Source organism: Schistocerca gregaria, chromosome 2, assembly GCF_023897955.1.
Source record: "Schistocerca gregaria isolate iqSchGreg1 chromosome 2, iqSchGreg1.2, whole genome shotgun sequence".
NCBI classification, from domain to species: Eukaryota; Metazoa; Arthropoda; class Insecta; order Orthoptera; family Acrididae; genus Schistocerca; species Schistocerca gregaria.
This window is the reverse complement of record NC_064921.1, coordinates 62,528,154-62,549,711: the sequence shown is the minus strand read 5'-3', so window position 1 is coordinate 62,549,711 and position 21,558 is coordinate 62,528,154. Positions and strand designations below refer to the sequence as shown.

The window sequence follows — 21,558 nt, the reverse complement described above, 5'->3', positions numbered from 1 at the left end:
GGCTTAGGAAGCAGAGCTGTGATTTTTACTGTGCTGGGATACATGCCCTTGTTCAAAGATGGACCAAAACTGTAGAGATGGGCGGAGATTACATTGAAAAATGACAAAATGATCCTCAATGTTGTGGTTTTCAACCTATGTAATTGCATTTAAATTTCCTGACAATTAAACGTAGAAAAAAAAATAGGAGGCATTACTTTTTGACTGACCCTCGTATTATGGTTGTTGTTGTTTCTCCGAATGCCGAAATACAGAGTAAAGAAAAAATGCCGCACTTGGAGGACGGCGAGCGATTCCTCATCCAGATTCAAGACAAAAGTTTATCTAGTGAAATCAGACCGGATGTATTTCGAAAAATGTATGAAAACGAGGAGCTTGCAACACTATCACACTGTTCAGCGTATCGCAATGTGCAGAGAAACGTGCATCACCCCGCACTACCTTAACAGCCGTCGTAGCCGCTCAGTAGACTGCTGGGACATCAAGTCCACATCCACCATTGGTGGGATAAATAATAATTTAATATAAATAATAAATTAAGAACTATTTGGGAATCTTTTATTCATGACATTATTTGGGGGTTGATATTCTTTCCCAGTCGCATCTCTCTGTAAAAATGCTATTATGTCGCTGGGCGTTTCCAAATCGCGCTTCCTCTGTGAAGTTCCTATCACTAGAGAAACATTGGAAGGTTGTTTGATCCAGTGTCAGCCTACCTATTCTACCGATGGAAGTGGCGTCACCATGATACCAAGTCGTTCATAATCTTCTACCCATCAACGTTCGTCTTTATCACATTGGCCTTAGTGAGACAGACCGAAGGAGTCGTTGCCATGAATCGGATTCTTTATGTCATCAGTTCGTCGCCTGCGGACACAGACATTAGAGTTGGCTCCGCCGACAATTGGCCTTTCTTGCCAGGACGACGGAAGCAGCAGTAGAGAGTGAGGTTCTCCTGCGTGCCGATTCAAGCTTCTTTCCCAGAACAAAGAACAATACACTTGCGTGGCTTGTCGAGCATTATGTTCATTGCGTGGTGGGGAGCGTCTGCGACCTGTCCCGTTGGGCATGGCAAAGGATGCCACGTTATCATGAACATATTCGCTGTAGCCGCTATTTAATCGTGAAGTAGTTAGATGAAGCCTAGAATCCCTTCTAATTCCTGTCACCTTGCTTTTAATAAACTTGACAGAAAACGAAAAAGTTTTGAGTAGGTCATTTCGGTGTTTTCGTTACAGTCCCTTTTCAGCTGTATTGTTAGACAGTTTGTCATTTCTGTGGCCTTATCTGTCTTGTTTTTTTGTCTAGTTAATAAAACAAAAGTAAACAAAAATGGTTGCAGCCACGACTGGAAACTAATTTTTTTCTTTCTCGAGTGGCGGAAACAGTGTAGAATTAACTCCGGTTTATTTTCTTTTTTTGAGTAACAATTTGTAATGTTTCGAAAAAAACAATAAGGAAAAACATGGAGATATGATATTTTTAACGTCAGTTCCCTAGTTCTCGTCGTTCACCAATCATTTCAGCCAAGTACCTGTGATGCTGGAAGGCAGATCCAAATATCTCGAAGACTGGTTGTTGAAGTGTTGCACCATGAAGAACTGAGCCAAATCCCTACATGTTAGCACAACACCAGCGGTCATAAGACCATATTTGACGAGTCCAGCTTTGTGAATGGCTTTTGCACCAAGTGGAAGATAATGAACATTTTATAAACAACGCGATATCGGCTGACTAATCCAGTTTCACTCGTGAAGGTATATTCAATCTCCACAACGGGTTGGTTAGAGCATAACCCAAATGTCACCTGTGAACTTGGCTTTGAGGCACGATTTGGCGTAAACCTGTGGGCTGAAATCGTGGAAGGAGTCCTTTTGTGCCCTTTCTTACTGCCGCACAATTTGCAGTATTTTGCCTGACGCATTAGAAAATGTTCCACTTGGCATTCGGTCACAGCTATAGTTTCAGCGTTATGGGTCACCGCCACACTTTAGATTGAACGTTCGTTATTATGCAAGTACCAGGGAAAAGCATCGGTCGTGGAGGTCGGATGTCCTGTCCTCTGCGTTCCCTAAACCTGGATTTTTGTTTGTGGGGACAGTTAAAGGAACACGTTCATAGTACTCTACCCATGGATATACGTGACCTAATAACTCGTGTGCGTGCCGCTTCGGATACAGGTGTGTTGCGTAGGCTCCATCAAAGTATGGTCCAGCGAGTGGCGAAGTGTTTGCAATAGTGAACGTTGCTCGTACGTATACGTACCGGCTCTGTGAATCTGTGGAATCTAGTGTAGACTACTTATTGTGTTTTTTGTATGTCATTGGATACAGACGGTGTTTCTGTATCCACTATTATTTTGTATTGATTAAATTTGTGCGATGGACGAAACAAAGTGGTCGTTTACGTTTCTAATAAGTCCGTATGGTGTCTTAAAGTTTAAATAAAGGTAACAGTAACAGAAAGAAATACACAAAATACAGCATTTTGGAAGTGTAAATTGTATGCAATTTGATGCTTTAAGTACAGAAAAAAATTGTTTGTCGCGAACCTGTCTCGAACATCGACGACTCTGCATATACCAGGTGATCAAAAAGTTAATATAAATTTGAAAACTGAATAAATCACAGAATAATGTACATAGAGAGGTGCAAATTGACACACATGCTTGAAATGACATGGGGTTTTATTAGAACAAAAAAAAAAAAAAAAAAATACAAAAGTTCAAAAAATGCCCGACAGATGGCGCTTCATCTGATCAGAATAGCAATAATTAGTATAACAAACTAAGACAAAGCAAAGATGATGTTCTTTACAGGAAATTCTCAATATGTCCACCATCATTCCTCAACAATAGCTGTAGTCGAGGAATAATGTTGTGAACAGCACTGTAAAGCATGTCCGGAGTTATGGTGAGGCATTGGCGTCGGATGTTGTCTTTCAGCATCCCTAGAGATGTCGGTCGACCACGATACACTTGCGACTTCAGGTAACCCCAAAGGAAATAATCGCACGGACTGAGATATGGGGACCTGGGAGGCCAAGCATGACGAAAGTGGCGGCTGAGCACACGATCATCACCAAACGACGCGCGCAAGAGATCTTTCACGCGTCTCGCAATATGGGGTGGAGCGCCTGGTTCTAATAAAACCCCATGTCATTCCAAGCATGTGTGTCAATTTTTATTTCTCTATCTACATTATTCCGTGGTTTATTAAGTTTTCAAATTTATACTAACTTTTTGATTACCCGGTACATTCCCCACTGCATCACCTCGTCCTGATAAGCCAACAGGATACACCCAGCAAACTGTAGTGTTCATGCTACCTTTTCTTGGCTACGCTGCACGCAGTTCCAGCAAGAACATCTTTTTTAAAATCCCATCTCTGTTAAATCTTATTGGCTGGGCTATGTTTTGGAGGATGAACTGGGATAAAGAATCGTATACCGACCTCCAAATGCGGTATTTTTTTCTTCATCCCATATTTGTTGATTCTCATCAACGTAGGCAGAAATGACCATGGTAAAATGAGAGAAATCAGAGCTCAGAGTGAAATACACGGGTGCTCATTTTACGCACGAGCTCTCCCAGAGTGGGACAGTCGAGAGATAGTCACGAAGTGGTTCCACGAATCCTCTGGTAAACACGTGTGTGTCATTTGCACAGTACTGAAGTAGATGTAGGAAGACTGCTCATCATCGTGTTCCACACGTCATATGTGCGCTGACCGGCGTCTGTACACAGCACCCTTCGTCCTTCCTAGTCCTTCCCCCCCCCCCCTTCCCCTCCCCTCCACCCCTCTCACCGGTCAAATATCCCTGCTTCAGAGTGTAACGTAACCGGTAGTCCTGACGCTCGTACATTTTACTTAATAGCCTGCAACTATCACAGCTGATAAGGACTTCACGGCAGCACAAGACACACAAAAGTACTACCGGGACATTTACAAAGCTTTGAAAGAACAACACTCGTTACGTAGTCTGGTTGCCCTGCGTAATTTACGATGTACGGTTCGTGAACAAGCGGGCAGGAGGAAACTGTAGCGTGTCGTATTATCACGAACAGGGGGGCGACCTGCTTTCTCTAAAGTGGTGATGTGTAATGGTTTTTCAAGAAGAGAGGCCCGTCCAGCAACACTTGGAGGGGTCTTGTTGACGCAGTAAGAGGAGACTGCACAGGAAATTACGAACTGAAAGCGATATAGGAGTATCACCCTCTTCGGTGTTTAATAAGACAAAACGTAGTCCATAGTGGGCTGTACTGTAGTCGATCTTTATTTAAAACGCATGATTAGCTATTTTCGATGTGTCGTTTTCCAGCACATGTAATATTACGTATTACACGTCATAATTGTCAAATTATTTCTCATTACACGTAAAAAGTAGACGTTATATTCCATCTTTGCATTGTGAATGGATCAACATTAACGTAAGGATGGAATATAGCGTCTACGCTTTACGTATAGTGAAAAATAATTTGACAATTATGACATGTAATACGTAATAATGCACATGCGCTTGAAAATAACAAGTCGTCCAAATTAGCTAATCGCGCGATTTAAATAAAAATCTACTACAGTATAGCGTACTACGTACTATGCTTTCAATTAGTGCGCATTTGGAGGCTGTGGATCTCTCAAAGACAAACTTTCTTCGGCGTTTGTTTATTGAGTTGCTTTTCGCGACTACAGTGAACTACAAGTGGTTGGGACGGGGTATGCTTGAAGTGCATCGACCTGTCGACGAGCGCGTCAGTAGGGCCGCAGCGCAAGTTCTGATTGCAGTAGGCTGGGCCACGAGACAGGCCAAGATCTTAATTACCCGAATGGGACGGAAATCGGTAGATGTGATGTACATGTAGACACCAACAGATGATTACCATTTGAGAAAAACTGGATGATTCATTCAAGAGAAAGAGCTTCACAAACAGATCATGTCAATAGCGCCTTGGACCATCTCTGCCCCTTAGCGTGCTGCTTGACATTGATTGATAGAACTATTGGATGTCCTCCTGGGGGGTTTCGTGCCAAATTTAGTCCAACTGGTGCGTTAGTTTGTCAAAATCCAGAACTGGTTGGGCGGCTCTGCCATAATGCACGACCCGTTCTCATTTGGTGAGAGATCCAGCGACCTCACTGGCCAAGGTAAGGTTTGGCAAGCACAAAGACAGTAGGTAGAAATTCTCGCCGTGTGTGAGCGGGCATTCTCCTCCTGAAAAGTAAGCCCATGATGGCTTCTCACGAATGGCAACAGAATGGGGAGTATCATATCGTCGACGGATCGCTGTGCTGTACGGGTCCTGCTATAGCAACCAAAGGAGTCCTGCTATAAAATGAAATGGCGTCCCAGATTATCGCTCCAGGTTGTCGGGCCGGACTGCGACAGACAGGTTGGTACCCCACCGCTGTCTGGGGCGTCTCCAGATATCTCTTCGCTGGTCGTCAGGACTCAGTTCGAAGCGGGACTCATCACTGAAGAGAAATCTACTCCACTCAATGAAATTTCAGGCCGAAGACGTGTCAAGAGAAGCCCCGGACATGTAGGGATACCAACCTGACTGTTGCCCGCTATGTGGCCCGACAAAGAAAACTGGTGGTCTGGTGTGTCATTCCTTTTCATGGCAGGACCCCTTTGGTTGTATCGGCGCCACCTTTACAGTACAGCGACACGTCGACGATATTCTACGCCTCGTTTTGTTGCTCTTCATTGCAAGCCATTTCAGCAAGGCAATGCCTGCCCACACATGGCGAGACTATCTACTGCTTGTCTTCGTGCTTGCCAAACCATTATTTTGCCAGCAAGATCGCTGGATCTCTTCCCAGTTGAGAGCGTTTGGAGCTCTATGTACAGGCTGCTCCATCCATCTCGGGGTTTTGACTTTCTAACGCGCCAATTGTACAGAATTTGACAGAATATCCCTCAGAAGGACACCCAACAACCCTATCACTCAATGTCAAGCCGAATAATTGCATGCGTAAGGACCACAGGTAAATCAATGTGTTATTGACTTGCTCAATTTGTGAAGCTGTTTCTCTTGAACAAATCATCCAGTTTTTCGGAAATTGTAATCATTTGTTTCTCTGTAGATGTACGTTACATCTACCGATTTCCGTCCAACTCGGTTAGTCCTCCGTCTTGCGTCTCTCTCTCTCTACCTCCCCCTTTTTTTGTCTCAGGCTATACAGGGTGAAGCGAAATTCGCGCACTCGGGCTTCGCAGCGCGACTCCTCACATGTCAGCGATAAAAAAATGTCTGTCACAAAATTTCGTCCGGCAAAAAAAAGGACGTTAAAGAGTGGCAATCTGGCAATTCTGTAACAACACGTATGGTTACTACCTCTGACTGCACATTTTAATCGTGCTGCATAGTTGACGCAGTTGGGTTAGAGTGCAGGAGGATTCAATCCTGGGTTGGGGTGCATATTTTTTATTTGGTAATTTCATTCTGACATTTCATAATGTAATATATACCGTGTCTTGTGTCACACGTACCCTAAATTTACAACATTTTGTAACGCCAAACATAACAAATACGTGGTTAGACAAATAAGAAACAGATAGTTCAAACAATTAATGGGACCATGGTGATAACACATACAAATAGTAACCGAGTTTGGGAATTATTCGCAAAGCACGTTGCTAGTCCTACTGGTAACGTATGGCCTTAACGAAATGTAACGGACCTAAACGGAGCAATAAAAATAGTTGGTACTAATCTATGTGACCATTAGAGGAGGGTGCAAAGAAAACCGGTTTCGCTTCTACTAGAGGAAGTGGTGCAAATAAATTCGAGCCCACGACGTAGAAAGGGCATCTTTCAAACCTGACCAATCTTCCATTTCTACGATTGTCGTATGTAAGTGCAAATGTTTTCCAGAGGACTCGCTGCAATCGCTGTTGACGATTAAATGCTAGATACTGTACCACTTGGACTACATTTACCAAATTAAAAATACATTCTTGAACCCAGGATCGAACCCTCGACCTCCTGCATGCTAGCTCAAAATTCAATCCACTGCACCAACTGTACAGCAGAGCTCTGCCGTTTGTTTACAGAGTTGCGATACATGTAGTTACAGTATTGTCAGATTGCCACTCTTTAACGTCCTTTTTCTGTCGGATGTAATCGCCGGACGAAATTTTGTGACAGACATTTTTTTATCGCTGGCATGTGAGGAGTCACGCTGCGAAACCCGAGTGCGCGAATTTCGCCTCACCCTGTATAATGCCACAAGCTGTTGTGCCATGGGCGTGGTGTAATGCTTAGCGTCGCTGGTGGCCTGTTACGGTTGTCGGTCCAAACATGACAACCAAGGTCATTTCGTATCATTCATTTCTGGCACGTTCTAGAAATATCTTATACTTGCAGTGTTCGTATATGTGGGATATTCTATGCATGTACCAATATTAACTTCTGAAATTTCGATATTTGTATAAATAACTGTACTCTCCTTCCAGCAGATGATCACTGCTCGGGCTGTACGTTGTTGTTCTTAATAATAGTGCTTTCAGCAGTAAGTGTTGATCCATCTTTCGGATTAGAACTTGAGTGCTGTTACAACGTGACGACGTTCACGCGGACGAAATCAATGAAGATGCAAAGATATGAAATTGTATCACGGCTAATATGAAGAGACAACCGAAAATTTGTGCGCGACTGGGAATCGAAGCTCATTTACTGCGACTCGTCGCCTTAACCTTGCGTCCATACAAGCACTCACCTGGCCAGACACATATTTTCGTTGTCACTCATGTTTTCATGTATGTTTCCGATCACCACAACGATAGATTCATTCTCGCAGCACCAGCGGAAAAAAATTAAAGAAATGTGGCGGAGGACAATGCCTTGTTCTAGTACAAGAAACGCACACGAGGTGAATTAGATGAAGCGAAATGGAGCGAATGGAGCCCGTGAGTGAGAAACTGACAGCTGATTTCAGGTCTATACTCAGTTTCTTCTGATACGTTATACAACGTGGCTTTATTAGTATTACGAGCTCTAAATGTTGTTATACGAATTCTTTGTCATTGCAAGGGAATGTAATTGCATAATCACTTGTGCCAAAACAAAAGTGATGTAGTTCCTTGCTAATGAACTAGTTCGGTCATAAATCATACCGCTGACTAAAACGTTCGAACCAATCTCGGATTTTACCTTTTTAAGATATGACATTTCTGATTTTTAAGATAGAGACACAGAGAAAAAAGTCGAGAGATATCACCACTTGCGAGGAGTGGAGGTAGTCATAAGACTTCGTTTGTCGCTCTCATTAATTTTTTCTTAATGGATACTCATTTGTAGTTCTGGAACAAAGTGAAATAGCTGTACTGCTAGAGCACTGTGGAGCAGGAATTTGTGTTCCAGCACTGGGAAAATGTAATTTCAAACAACCAAAAAATTAATAAAGTAACCTTTGTTTTATCAAAATTATACTTAAGATTTTATGGCTACCCCTAGTAAGTCACACAACAATTACAAACTCGAAGTACAAGGCATAAAGCAAATTTAAGGAAATGTCGAAATTCAGAAAGTATGAATGATAATCCAGAGATATTTATTAATAACATTTCGGACTAATGACTTTTGTTCTGTTGCCAGTTTGAACTGGAAAGGTCCGTATTTTTATTTTTACTGCTTTTTATTTTTACTGCAGCTTCAGTACTGAGCGTATAAGACAACTCTTATTGTAGTTCACATTTCGTGCTTGATTCTGTTCTTACGTTATTTCCAGAAGTAGAATGATTGAAAGGTATTCCTAAATATTTCGAAAATGTTACAGTTTCTCAATTTGTGATAGAACTGGAGTTATTTCCTAGTTCTCTCGAACTGGAGTTATTTCCTAGTTCTCGCCTTTTAGATGACCATCTGCGTTCGACAACATTACTATCATCATCAATCATAGATTTTGTTTTAGGCATTTTCTGCCAAACATATGCTCGGTCGTCGCACTTTATATTAACCCTGATATAAGTAATTTTTTTCGTCCCATTATCAGCCAAATCTTGTATCCGTATCTTTTCATTGGTACGTCATTGCAGATATTTGGTTAAGTTGTTTTCTTCATTTCATATGCCAGTGTCGATAAAGCTATTGTTTTGTATAATTACATAATAGAAGACCTTGGATGTAAACAATGGGAAGGGACAAGTTGTTTGTTTTGAGTAATTGCACAGTAAAGTTTCAATAAAATGCTTCAAATGGCTCTGAGCACTATGGGACTTAAGTTCTGAGGTCATCAGTCCCCTAGAACTTAGAACCACTTAAACCTAAGTAACCTAAGGACATCACACACATCCATGCCCAAGGCAGGATTCGAACGTGCGACCGCAGCGGTCGCAGGTTCCAGACTGTAGCGAATAAAATCTACATTTAAGACATTTCAAGTATATGTAGTGTTATTGATAGAAGCCATTGTGTTCAAATATTTCTAGAGTAGTGACAAGTTTTTGAAAACTAAATGCTCTCCAAAATTTTATTCTTAAAAAAACATCAACAGGTACTTAAAATTGTTTACTTACAAACTGGGTTACAACTGAATTACTACTGTTTACTCGCCGGTCAAGGTAACGAAACATTTCTGTGAAAACTCTCGAAAGTACGAATTTAACACGTCCGAATTGTTTCTCGTTATGTTACTAAGATTTGCGTTATCACGTTTAGAAATAAAGAAGTATCACAACGTCAAACAGCAATCTATAATATTAAGGATGTCGCTTAACATTTCTGCCATCACACCTGTCACGTAAATTCACAAAAACGATGGTAAGGGCAAGTTAAAATTGTTCACTTGTTTATGGAATTATTCACATCTACCCAGTTTGTGCTCCAGAACATTTCAGGGTCTTTGTCTGAGTTTTAGTTATCCTCATAATCCCCGTATTTGTCCAATTCATCCCTGAAAAGCACATTCCTGGCGCAAAAACAGAGCACTCTACTACTACTAGGAGCCACAATTTTGGTTCTTACAACTGTTTAAGTGCAGACATCATGACAAAGTTGCCATTAGTGCGAATCTGAAATTAGAGAGAGAGCGGCCAGTTCTTGTTTTATCGTGGAACTATTGCACATCCTTATCATGTTTTACATGTAATAACTCTGTTGTTTCTCATAGACCATCCCTTAACACTGTTTCCAGCTGAGGTCTTCAGTTGCTTAAGCGGTTGCCTTGTGTTGTTTGGTGTTCAGTCCAAACAATGGTTTGATTCTGTGGTGTCGTCCATAGGTCGCGGTGCCACACCAAAGTCGGCAAAACGAGTCGATGCCGCCGCAGACATTGGCGACGGCTCGCTGGAGTGCGCAACAACCAATGGGAAGCGCTACAGAAGGCTCTTAGCATAGCAGTGCGCTCCCACTGAGGCCAATATAGTGCGAGCGTACAAGAACTGAGACCCAACTGGTGATCTCAGCTACAGAGGTCAACATTTTTGTGTAGAGACAATGAACTGTTGAAGTTTCATGTCAACTTGTGCTGATGTAAATGTCGAACATTGAACCTTAAGAGAACAGTTAAGTTACTGCATCAAGTGATGCTTTCATAACGAGTGACAGTGTAAATTACCAAGCAATCCTATGGTCTACGAGGTGCGACAATAAAGTAATGAGACTGATTTTCTTGGCAAGATGTGGCAGCCCTGCAGGCTTGCGTAGGCACTATATCTTGCCCTTGGTCTATAAGCTGCTTCTAGTCCAAGTGACACATCGATGCAACTGCTCAGTCGTGAGTTGTGCTGTAATAAGCTAACACGTGTTTGTGTCTCTTGTCACGGAAATGGAACTGCACAATATTGCGCAACGGTATGCCATTTCTTTTTGCGTTAAACTGGGTGAAAACGCGACGAAAACTTACGGTAAGCTTCAAAAGGCTTTTGGAGATAAGGTTATGTCAAGAGCTCAAGTTTTTCATCGGCATAAAATGTTTAGTGAAGGCAGAACGAATGTTGAAGATGAATACCGCAGTGGACGACCATCAACCTCACGGACAGATGTCAACTTGGCCAGGCTGCGTGAACTCGTATGATCTGATCGAAGATTATCCGTGAAAATGATTGCAGAAGAACTGAACATCAATCGAGAAACGGTTCGTCTAATATTAACTAAAGACCCTGGAAATCAATCCAGAATTTTTGAGCCGTGTTATCACTGGTGATGAAAGGTTTTTTTTTTTCAGTACGGTCCAGAGACAAAACGCCAAAGTTCGCAATGGTGCTCAAACGGATCACCCAGACCAAAAAAGCTCGCATGTCAAAGTCAAAAATGAAATGCATGCCTGTGTGATTCTTTGATTCCAAGCGAATTGTTCATAGAGAGTAGGTGCCTCCTGGACAAACAGTTAACCAGTTTTACTGCAAAGAAATTTTAGAAAGACTTCGTGAAAGAGTTCTTCGTGTCCGTACCAACATTGCTGATAATTGGATTCTGCATCACGATAATGCTCCATCCCATACTGCTCTGTCAGTACAGCAATTTTTAACCTCAAAACAATTTTCAGTACTACCACAGCCACCTTATTCACCAGATATCGCTCCGTGCGACTTTTTTTCTATTTCCAAGAGTCAAAACGGCGGTCAAAGGACACCATTTTATAACAACACAAGATGTACAAAATTCTGTGACGAGGGCCTAGGAGGATATTACAGAAGATGAGTTCCAGGAATGTTACCATCAATGGCAGAAACGCTTGAAAAAGTGTGTGCAACCACAAGAGAACTACTTTGAAGGAGACAACACTAAACTAGACTAAAACGGTAAGCAACTTTTTTTTTCACATCAGTCTCGTTACTTTATTGCCGCACCTCGTAGAAATGTGTCACAGAGAAGTAAATATTTTATTCATTTATGTAACAGAGTGAAAAAATATTTCATGTATTCTGGCTTCATGAGCCTCACTCAGAGCGATAAAAAAGAACCCACAGTTCGTCTAGTCACAATATGTCAGGCCTCTTCAACTATGAATAATTACTGCCACATCCATCCATTTGAAAATACTTACTGTAGAATAGCCGTGATCTTCTTCCACTACAATTTTTACGCCTACTTTTCCTCCAATTAGCAAACTATTCCTTGATGCCTTGGGATGTGTCCTATCAGTTGAACCCTTCTTTTAGTCCAATTGTGCCAAATATTTATGCTGCCCAGTTCGAGTCAGTGCCTCCTCATCAGTTTCGCATCTACCCATCCAGTCCTCAGCTGTAACACCGCATAACAAAAGCTTTTGTTCACTTCTTGTCTGAACTGTTTGTGGTCCACATTTCACTTTCACTAGGCTACACTCCACACAAATTCCTTCATATAAGATACCCTAAACTTAAATTCGTATTCCGTGTTGACAAATTTTTCTTTCTCAGAAACTCTTTACATACTACTGCCAATCTCCACTTTATAATTATTTATTTGTCCCACAGATAATTTGAACGATTTCTTTATCGAAATGTTATGGGTACACCTCATGTAACTACAATTATTTTTTTGCTGGCTACCAGTTTTTAAGGAGAAATGATTTTAAATTAGAGTTAAAACTTGCTTCGCTACCTGTCAGACCTTTTATGTTATTGGGTAAATGATCAAAATATCCTCGATACTTCGGTTGTGGTCATTTATTTTATGCTCAAAAAGAAAAGGACATTTAGTTTCAGTGTCTGATTTATTAATCTAGTCCCCTTGGAATCGCCTGATTTAAATAGATTATAATCTAGTTACTTTTGTTGATTTCATACTATAATGTATATTCAAGACATTATAGATTCCTTATTGATTCCGTTCAATAGATGTTCCAAATCCTTTGCGTCTTTGACAGGAGTAGAATGTCATCGGAAAAATTCAGTTTTTATTTCTTCTCTTTGTATGTTAAACTTTGCCAAATTTCTCCTTGGCTTTCTTACTGCTTGTTCATTGTGCATATCGAATAACAAAGGGGATACTCTACAATCCGTCTTATTCCCTTCTTGGCTAGTGCTTCCGTTTCATGGCCGTCTATACTTTTAACAGCAGTCTGATTTGTGTACAAGTTGTAGATAACTTTTCGCACCCTTATTTTATCCCTGCTACTTTCAGAATTTCAAAGAGCATATTCCAGTCAATATCGTCAAAAACTTTTTCGAAATCTATAAGGGATAATCAAATGAAAACGAAACAGGTAAGTCGTTTATTTTTTCAAAAGTAACCACCATGCCTCGATACATTTATCCAAGGCACAATCAAATGAAAACAAAACAGGTGGAGAAAAGTAAGTTGTTTACTTTTTCAAAAGTAGTCTCCATAACTGTTAATACATTTATCCAGCTATGAGACAAAATGGTCAGTGCCCTCCTGGATACATTGTTGCGGCTGTCTCCGGAGCTACGACTGCTCCCTGGTGTGCACCTTTTCGTCCAAAGCAAATCGACGGTCACGAATCTCTTTCCTTAGGTCCCAAAAACTACGGAAATTGCTTGGTAGGAAGTAGAGACAGTATGGAAGGCGTGTAAGCGCTTCCCAGTGAAACTTAGGTTGTGTACACGAAACAGCGTTGGCAACATCTGGGCCGCTATAAATGGAAGTTCGTCTTTATTCAGCCTATCTTGAAAGATAAGTCGCAGCTTCTTACATTATTCCTGAATAGAACCCAAAGTCATCTTCTCCGAGATAGGCTTCTGCTAGTTTTACCATTCTTCTGTAAATAATTCGAGGCAGTATTTTGAAACCGCAGCTTATTAAACTGATTGTTTGGTAATATTCACACCAGTCAGCACCTGCCTTCTTTGGAAAAGACTTATTGAAGTCTGAGGGTACGTCGCGACTGATGCACTTGCTTACCAAGTTTTGTCATGGCCGGCTCAAGGACCTAATTATTCTGAGAGAGTGTCACCTACTCACCTTTTTTCGACTTAGGTTTTTCAGTGCTCTATCCAGTTCTTCCTGTAATACTTTATCTCATGTTTACCTACTTCCTCTTCGCTTTGCGTAATATTCTCTTCAGGTACATTTCTCTTTTACAGCCCTTCTACACACTCGTTCCACCTGCTTGTGCACTCTTCTTTGAATAATATTTGTCTGCCGTCTGAACACTTAATACAAAAGCAAGTGCTTCTCTTTTCTCCAAAGATTGTTTAATTTTTCGTGTAGGCCGAATCGCTCTTTGCTTTAGTTATGCGTGGTTCTACAGCCTTGTATTTATCAACTGGCCATTCCTGCATTGCCATTTTGGAATTTCTTTGAATCTCAGTTTTTGACGTGTGAATTTTGTGAATTTTCTGCTGCTTGTTTCATTTGCTACATTTTTATGTTTATTCTTTTCGTCGACCAAATTCAGTGTCACGCGTGTTGCTCAAGGATTTCTGCTGGAAATTGTCTTTTTCCCTATTGAATTCTCTTCTGCCTTCATCTTTTCATCTCTCAAAGCTAATCGTTCGTCTTCTGTTGCAGTCAAGTTCCCTCTTTGGCCCAGTCGTTTCCTAATGCTGTTTTTTACACTTTCAACAACTTCCGATTATTTTAATTTTTCAATGTCCCATTCCCTTTTTTTCCTGACTTTTTGCAATCCCTCAGTTTTAATGTGCAGTTCATCAAGCATAACTTATGATCAGAGTCCACATCTGCCTCTGGAAATGTTTTGCTGTTTAAAATCTCATTCCGAAATCTCTGTCTTACCACAATGTAATCTATATGAAACTTCCGATGTCTCTAGGTGTATTCCACGAATACAACCTTCTTTCATGGTTCTTAAATTGGATGTTGCGAATGATTACATCATGCTATGTGCCAAATTCAACCAGGCGGCATCCCATTTCACTTGTCTCCCGACAGTGCACTTTCTTATACTGTTTTTTCGTCTCGTTCTTTTTCCAATACTGAATTCCAGTCCCAAGATACAATTACGTTTTTGTCTGCCTTAACTATATGTAAAATTTCTTTTGTCTGATCATAATTTATTTCTGTTTCTTCATCTGCGGAGATATGTGTCATATAAGCCTGTACTCTTTGAGTGCCTGCTGGCTTTGTACCTATCTTGACTGCGAAAATGCGTTCACTATGCTGTCTGCAGCAACTTACCCGTACTACTGTTTTCTGATTCTTTATTAGACGTACTGCAGTGGGAAACAAGAAATAGAAATTTGATGGCTAAAGAAACTTATGAAAGTAAAGTACCTTATGAAAATGCAAAATGTTTATTAACAGTAAAAAAAAAAGAATCCAGTAATATCAAAAGAAGTATTCGCCAAGTGTTTTATCTCGATTACGGTACTCTGTGGCAGTGAATCATGGACTGTCTAAACGAAATAGAAATAATACACTGACAGAAAAAAATCGCAAAGCAAGAACCTGTTGTGCGATATAAAAGAAAGTTAGTAGGCGTGTTCCTTCGTCTGAAAGATGTTGTATATTCAAATTTCGCAGTAGTAGCGCCACTATGACGATGCAAATCAGGTTTTCTTTAAGTACAGACTGTAGCAGCTGTGAGCATTAATTACCTTTGAGATTTGACGTTGATGTTACTTGAGAATGCCTTTAAGGTGACAAAGATGCCATTATTAATATCTCACCGAGTTTGAACGAGGTTGTGTAATAGGGCAGGAACGTAGCCACTATACATTATTACTGGCAGCGGTGATCACAAAAATATACGGTCAGGAGAAGTCCTTTCTCGAGATCGCACAAGGCACTACCGAGAGGGAAGACCATCGTGTTGGGTGTATGGCTCTGGAGCATCGTACTGCTTCTGCAGCAACTATTTGATCAGCAGTTGGCACCACAGTGACTCAACGAACTTATATCGGTTACTTCAAGGCCAGCTCCGAGCCAGAAGCCCTTAGTGTGACCACAAAAAGCACCGCCACTTGCGACTGAAATGGTGTCAAGCGAGCTCTCGTTAGAGGGGATAGTGGAGGCCTTTTGTGTTTTCTGTTCCGACGTAAAATCAAGCGCCGCCACTCTGGTCGGGATCGTTAGAACAGAGAGTGCTCTCCAGGAGGACAACCCAACAGTAGTGGCACAAAGAGCATGTAAGCCCCGCTCCGCCTGGCCACAGCCCAGTTGAAGACTAGCAGTTCTATGACTTCCACAGCAGCATCAAGAATAGGCACTTGTATAGCAGCAACATAGGAACTGTATTACTTCTCTTGTATTAGTAACTGTCTATACTGAAGATATTTCTTATTTTGTCTGTCGCCCTTTGCCTGCGACAGATCATTGTAAATTCTCAGAATTAAGTATTGTGATCATTTCCTTTTGTAATAAACTTCTTTAATACGATTTGCTTGAATTGTTGTGTAGCGATCTGAGAAAGCAGGTTTCCTAGGGATCCCACATTTGATGAGTAGGCAGCCTACAATGTTTTCTTATAAAAGTTGATTCTGCCTCGATACCATTGACCGCTGTGTGTTGGTTAGAAGGACGTCAATTGAAGGCCTGCAACCAACATATCTGCATGCTAGACACCCTGAACCTACACCTGGAGTTATTGTCTGGGCTCGATTTCATATGACAGTATATCCCAGGCATCCTGAATGCTAAGGTGTTTCAATCTGGTGACTCGACCCGTCGTGCTGCTATTCATGAACAACATTCCACATCGTGTTTTCCAACAGGATAACGCTCGCACACATACCGCTATTGTAACCCAACACGTTCTACAGAGTGTCGACATATTGCCTTGGCTTGCTTGATCATCCGATCTGTCACCAGTCGAGAGTAGATGGAACTTCATCGGATGACAACTCCAGAGTTATCCACAACCAGCATTAACCGTCGACAGACTGGCCGAACAAGTGGAACTTCATCCCACAGACGCTTGCATGCTTGTATTCATCAGACTGGTGGTTAAACCGGTTATTAATGTACCAGTATTTAACATCTGCAATGGCTTATCTCGTACTTACAGTAGCCTGTGACTTTGCATTGTTAATCACTTAAATGTAGTTTGGTGTTGTGATTCTTCTGACAATATCTTTGGAATGTTGTTGTCGAGAAAAATGCTGAAAATGAAATGGACTGACAGAAAGATGAAATAAGATGTCCTTCTAAGAATAGCAGAAGAAATCAATTTTTCCTTTTTGTTTTATATTGGAGTAGGTCTAATAAAGAATACGAAAACAGGAATGTTGCTAAGCTGCTGTAGACAACATACTGAACCCATTATCACATCCATGACCGGTATGAAGCCACCATCCACGAATTACAGGTACGTATGCCATCTATCCCGATAGGTGATGAAGAAATTGAAATAAAGTATGAGAAGATAAAAGAATCTTTGCACATAGTTAAGGGAGACAAAAACGTAATTGTGTTTTGGCACTGGAATACCGCACTACGAAAACAGGACGACATGCACGTGTTTTCTTTGTCTTATTGTGTATTTTGCATGGGATATCAGAACACAAGAAAAATATCGACACTTCACGGGGTACTTTATGACACTCTGACAGTGTCACAAAATAATCCCACCAGTCCTTGTTTGAAAGTTGTCACTGTGGCCCCTTTTCTGCAGTCTCCAGAAAGAGAAGCGAATTCATGAGTACATACAATATGTGATCAAAAGTATCCGGACAACTGGCTGAAATTACTTACAAGTTCGTGGCGCCTTCCATCGGTAATGCTGGAATTAAATATGGTGTTGGCCCTCCCTTGGCTTGATGACAGCTTCCACTCTCGCAGACATACATTCAATCACGTGCTGGAAGGTTTCTTGGGAATGGCAGCCCATTCTTCACGGAGAGCTGCACTGAGGCGAGGTATCGATGTCGGTCGGTGAGGCCTGGTACGAAGTCGGCACTCCAGAACATCCCAAAGGTGTTCTATAGGATTGAGGTCAGGACTCTGTGCAGGTCAGTCCATTTCAGGGGTGTTATTGTCGTGTAACCACTCTGCTACAGGCCGTGCATTATGAACAGGTGCTCGATCGTGCTGAAAGATGCAGTCGCCATTCCTGAATTGATCTTCAACTGTGAGGGTGCTTAAAACATCAATGTAGGCCTGTGCTGTGATAGTGCCACGCAAAACAACAAGGGGTGCAAGTCCCCTTCCTGAAAAACACGACCACACCATAACAACACCGGCTTCGAATTTCACTGCTGGCACTACACACGCTGGCAGATGACGTTGACCGGGCGTTCGCCAAACCCACATTGTGTACCGTGATTCGTCACTCCATACAACGTTTTCCCACTGTTCAATTGCCGGCCGCGGTGGTCTCGCGGTTCTAGGCACGCAGTCCGGAACCGTGCGACTGCTACGGTCGCAGGTTCGAATCCTGCCTCGGGCATGGATGTGTGTGATGTCCTTAGGTTAGTTAGGTTTAAGTAGTTCTAAGTTCTAGGGGACTAATGACCATAGCAGTTGAGTCCTATAGTGCTCAGAGCCATTTGAACCACTGTTCAATTGTCCAATGTTTACGCTCCTTACACCAAGCGAGGCGTCGTTTGGCATTTAGCGGTGTGATGTGTGGCTTATGAACAGCCGCTCCACCATGAAATCCAGGTTCTCTCACCTCCCGCCTAACTGTCATAGTACTTGCAGTAGGTCCTGAAGCGGTTTGGAATTACTGAGTGATAGTCTGGATAGATATCTATCTGCCTATTACATATTACGACCGTCTTCAACTGTTGGAGGTCTCCGTCAGTCAACAGACGAGGTCCGCTTGTAGGCTTTTGTGCTGTACGTGTCCCTTCACATTCCCACTTCACTATCACATCGGAAGCAGTGGAACCAGGGATGTTCAGGAGTGTGGAAATCCCGCGTACAGACGTATGACATTAGTGATGCCCAATCACCTGACCTCGTTCGAAGTTTCTGAGTTTCTCGGAGCGTCCCATTCTGCTCTCTCTCGATGTCTAATGACTAGGGAGGTCGCTGATATGGAGTATCTGGCAGTAGGTGGCAGTACAATGCCCCTAATAAGAAAAAAGTATGTTTTTGGGGATGTGCTGACGCTTTTGATCTGCTTGCTCGTCATCAACTGGCTCGTGAACAACAGCGAGCATTCATATCCTGTATCGTTACTTGTGAAGCGAAATGGCGTCTTCCTACATACATAAAGAAAAGAAAGGGATGATTGCGCCGAAACAAAGCGGCAACTCCCCGTACAAAGAACTGCTCGCATCCACAAAGTTTAATGTTATGCATATGGTGGAATAGCAACGGTGTGGTATAACATCAATAGCTTCCCCGAGGTGTAAGTGTCACTGTTGACATTTATTGTCAACAACTGAGACGTCTTGCAGAAGATGTTCAAGAACAACGGCCATGGAGACTGCGTGAAGTAATGCCAATACACGATAACGCACGCCCGCGTTCTGCTAGACTAACAAAAAACATTACACAGGAGTTGGGTTGGGAAGTCATTCCGCACTCACCTCGTTCACCTGATCTTGCGCCCTCAGATATTCACGTTTCCGCTCTCTATCCAGCAGCCTACAAGGGATTTCTTTACCGGATGAAAATGCTCTCGACGAGTTCTTTGCCCCAAAACCACGTGATTTCTACAGTGGCGAAATCGAAAAGCAACCCCAGTGTTGGCATACTTTTGTAAATAGTGGAGGATAATATATTACTGACGACTAAATTCTGTTATACGTATCATTTGTGCAGGCCTAAGTGGCCGTTCGGTTCTAGGCGCTACAGTCTGGAACCGCGTGACCGCTACGGTCGTAGGTTCGAATCCTGCCTCGGGCATGGATGTGTGTGGTGTCATTAGGTTAGTTAGGTTTAAGTAGTTCTAAGTTCTAGGGGACTGATGACCTCAGAAGTTAAGTCCCATAGTGCTCAGAGCCATTTGATTTTTGTATCGTTTGTGTTTATTAAACTTAAGGAAGAACGCTACGAACATATGCACCAACAGAATAATGTTGTACGACACATACTTTATGAGAGATGACGTCATAACAAGTGAGATGCATGAAAAATTAGCTTTCCTGAAACGGATTTTGCACGCTTAATGTCAGACAGTTAGCACTTTAACTGATTTGCAATATAATCAGAGCTCGGAAGTTGTTTTATACATGGGAGTTAGATGCTTTAATGAGTAAGAAGTAAATATTTCGTGCAAATTTTACGGAGGTGGAAGACTGAGAAGTTAGTCTTTGGTAATGAATTTATATCCCAGCATGCATAATTCCAAACAGAAAGCTGATTCCCCCCAAACTTACAGACATACAGGAAGCATAATTTGTTTATGTTACCTACAGATAGCAACATTAATTCGTGTACGCGTTTACGGCACTTGGTACTGCTGTATCACATTCTTCTTTAAAGCGATGTCATTTGTATGTTGTTGAGTAGTCAAAAATACTTTCTTGGCCTACAGAAACAGACGAATGTGGTACGGAAATGACAGTAGTGTTACTCACGTAGGGAGCGTCCCTTTCTGCTGGTAGTGCAGTGTTGCTACGGCCGCTGGCGCTGGAGAGGTCCCTCATGGCGGCGGGTCCTGGGTTTGTGGCCCCGTAAGAGCGCTGTGGCAGAGCGGCTGGGCGGGAGGCGGGCGACTGCAGCTGGCGGAGCCAGGTCGGCGTGTCAGCAGCCGGCAGCCGAGGCCTAAGCTCACCCACTGCAGCCTCCGCGTCACTCCTACGTCAGTGTGGAAGCAATCACGGGTCTGCACAAGCCGCTCGCGACGTACGGATGCGATAACGTAGCGACCGTGACGCTACCTCTTCTTTTCATAAGACGGTTTGCACACCAGTTTCTCCACCTATGTCATTTGCTTAGTTACAATGGTTCTCGTAAGTGACCCGTCTGAGATAACACTCTCATATCAAATCGTACAACAATGTGCCGATCACACCTTCAGTTTCTGTCGTGTTGATCTGGAGTGCAGATGGAAGGCGCGGACTGCAGTGTATGATCGGCTCGATGACACAGAAGGGGGCACACGTAATGAACTTCTCCACCCTCCTCAATTTTTTCATACACTAAGGTGACAAAAGTCATGCGATAGCAATCTGCACACATGCAGATGACGGCAGAAGCACATACCCGATGTATAAAAGGCTAGTGCATTGGGGGAGCTGCACCCCTTCCGGATGATGAGCTTCGCCCTGACAAGTACCCTTCCTACCAACTCTAACCCCACCTTCCACCTGCCTCCTCCTGAGGGCTCCCTCTCCTCCCCCTCCCTTCTCCTGAGTGGCTTTCCCCTACTACTCCCCCTCCCTCTCCTGTGCTCCCCTTCAGTGTCTCCCCTGCCTTGTCTTCCTTCTTCATCTCCTGCCCCACCTGTCTCCTGCAGGCCTCTGCCTCAGCAGGTCCCACCTGGGAGTTTTTATTCTTCATCGTGTGTGTTCCATGTGAGTTTTAAGTGTTTTCTGGAGTGTTTTTATTACTGTGGCCAACTTTTAACCTGTGCATGTGACTTCAGTGTCTTTTATTGTGTTCTACGAATCGACAACTGTGTTTTTAAACTTTATGTCGACTTTTTTAATTGTCCCCCCATGAATGTCTCTATGTCAGTGTATTTTTACCTCCATTATCTCCCCTTACTCCTTTTTATGTCCCCATTTTTATCACCTTACAGTCCGTGGCTCGTGGTCTTGTGGTAGCATTCTTGCTCCTCCGCACGGGGTCCCAGGTTCGATTCCCGGCGGAGT

General features: G+C 42.5%; 1 protein-coding gene across 1 annotated transcript in view; it reads right to left on the bottom strand.

Annotated features, from left to right (window-relative positions):
* The window catches only part of LOC126336323 (lens fiber major intrinsic protein-like), a 142,518-nt gene extending 122,008 nt beyond the window's left edge, over nucleotides 1-20,510 (bottom strand). The window contains exon 1 of the mRNA XM_049999885.1: nucleotides 20,320-20,510. Coding sequence (XP_049855842.1) covers nucleotides 20,320-20,388 — 69 coding nt within the window. The 5' untranslated portion in view covers nucleotides 20,389-20,510. The remainder of the gene's footprint in view (nucleotides 1-20,319) is intronic.
* Nucleotides 20,511-21,558: the final 1,048 nt, after the last annotated feature.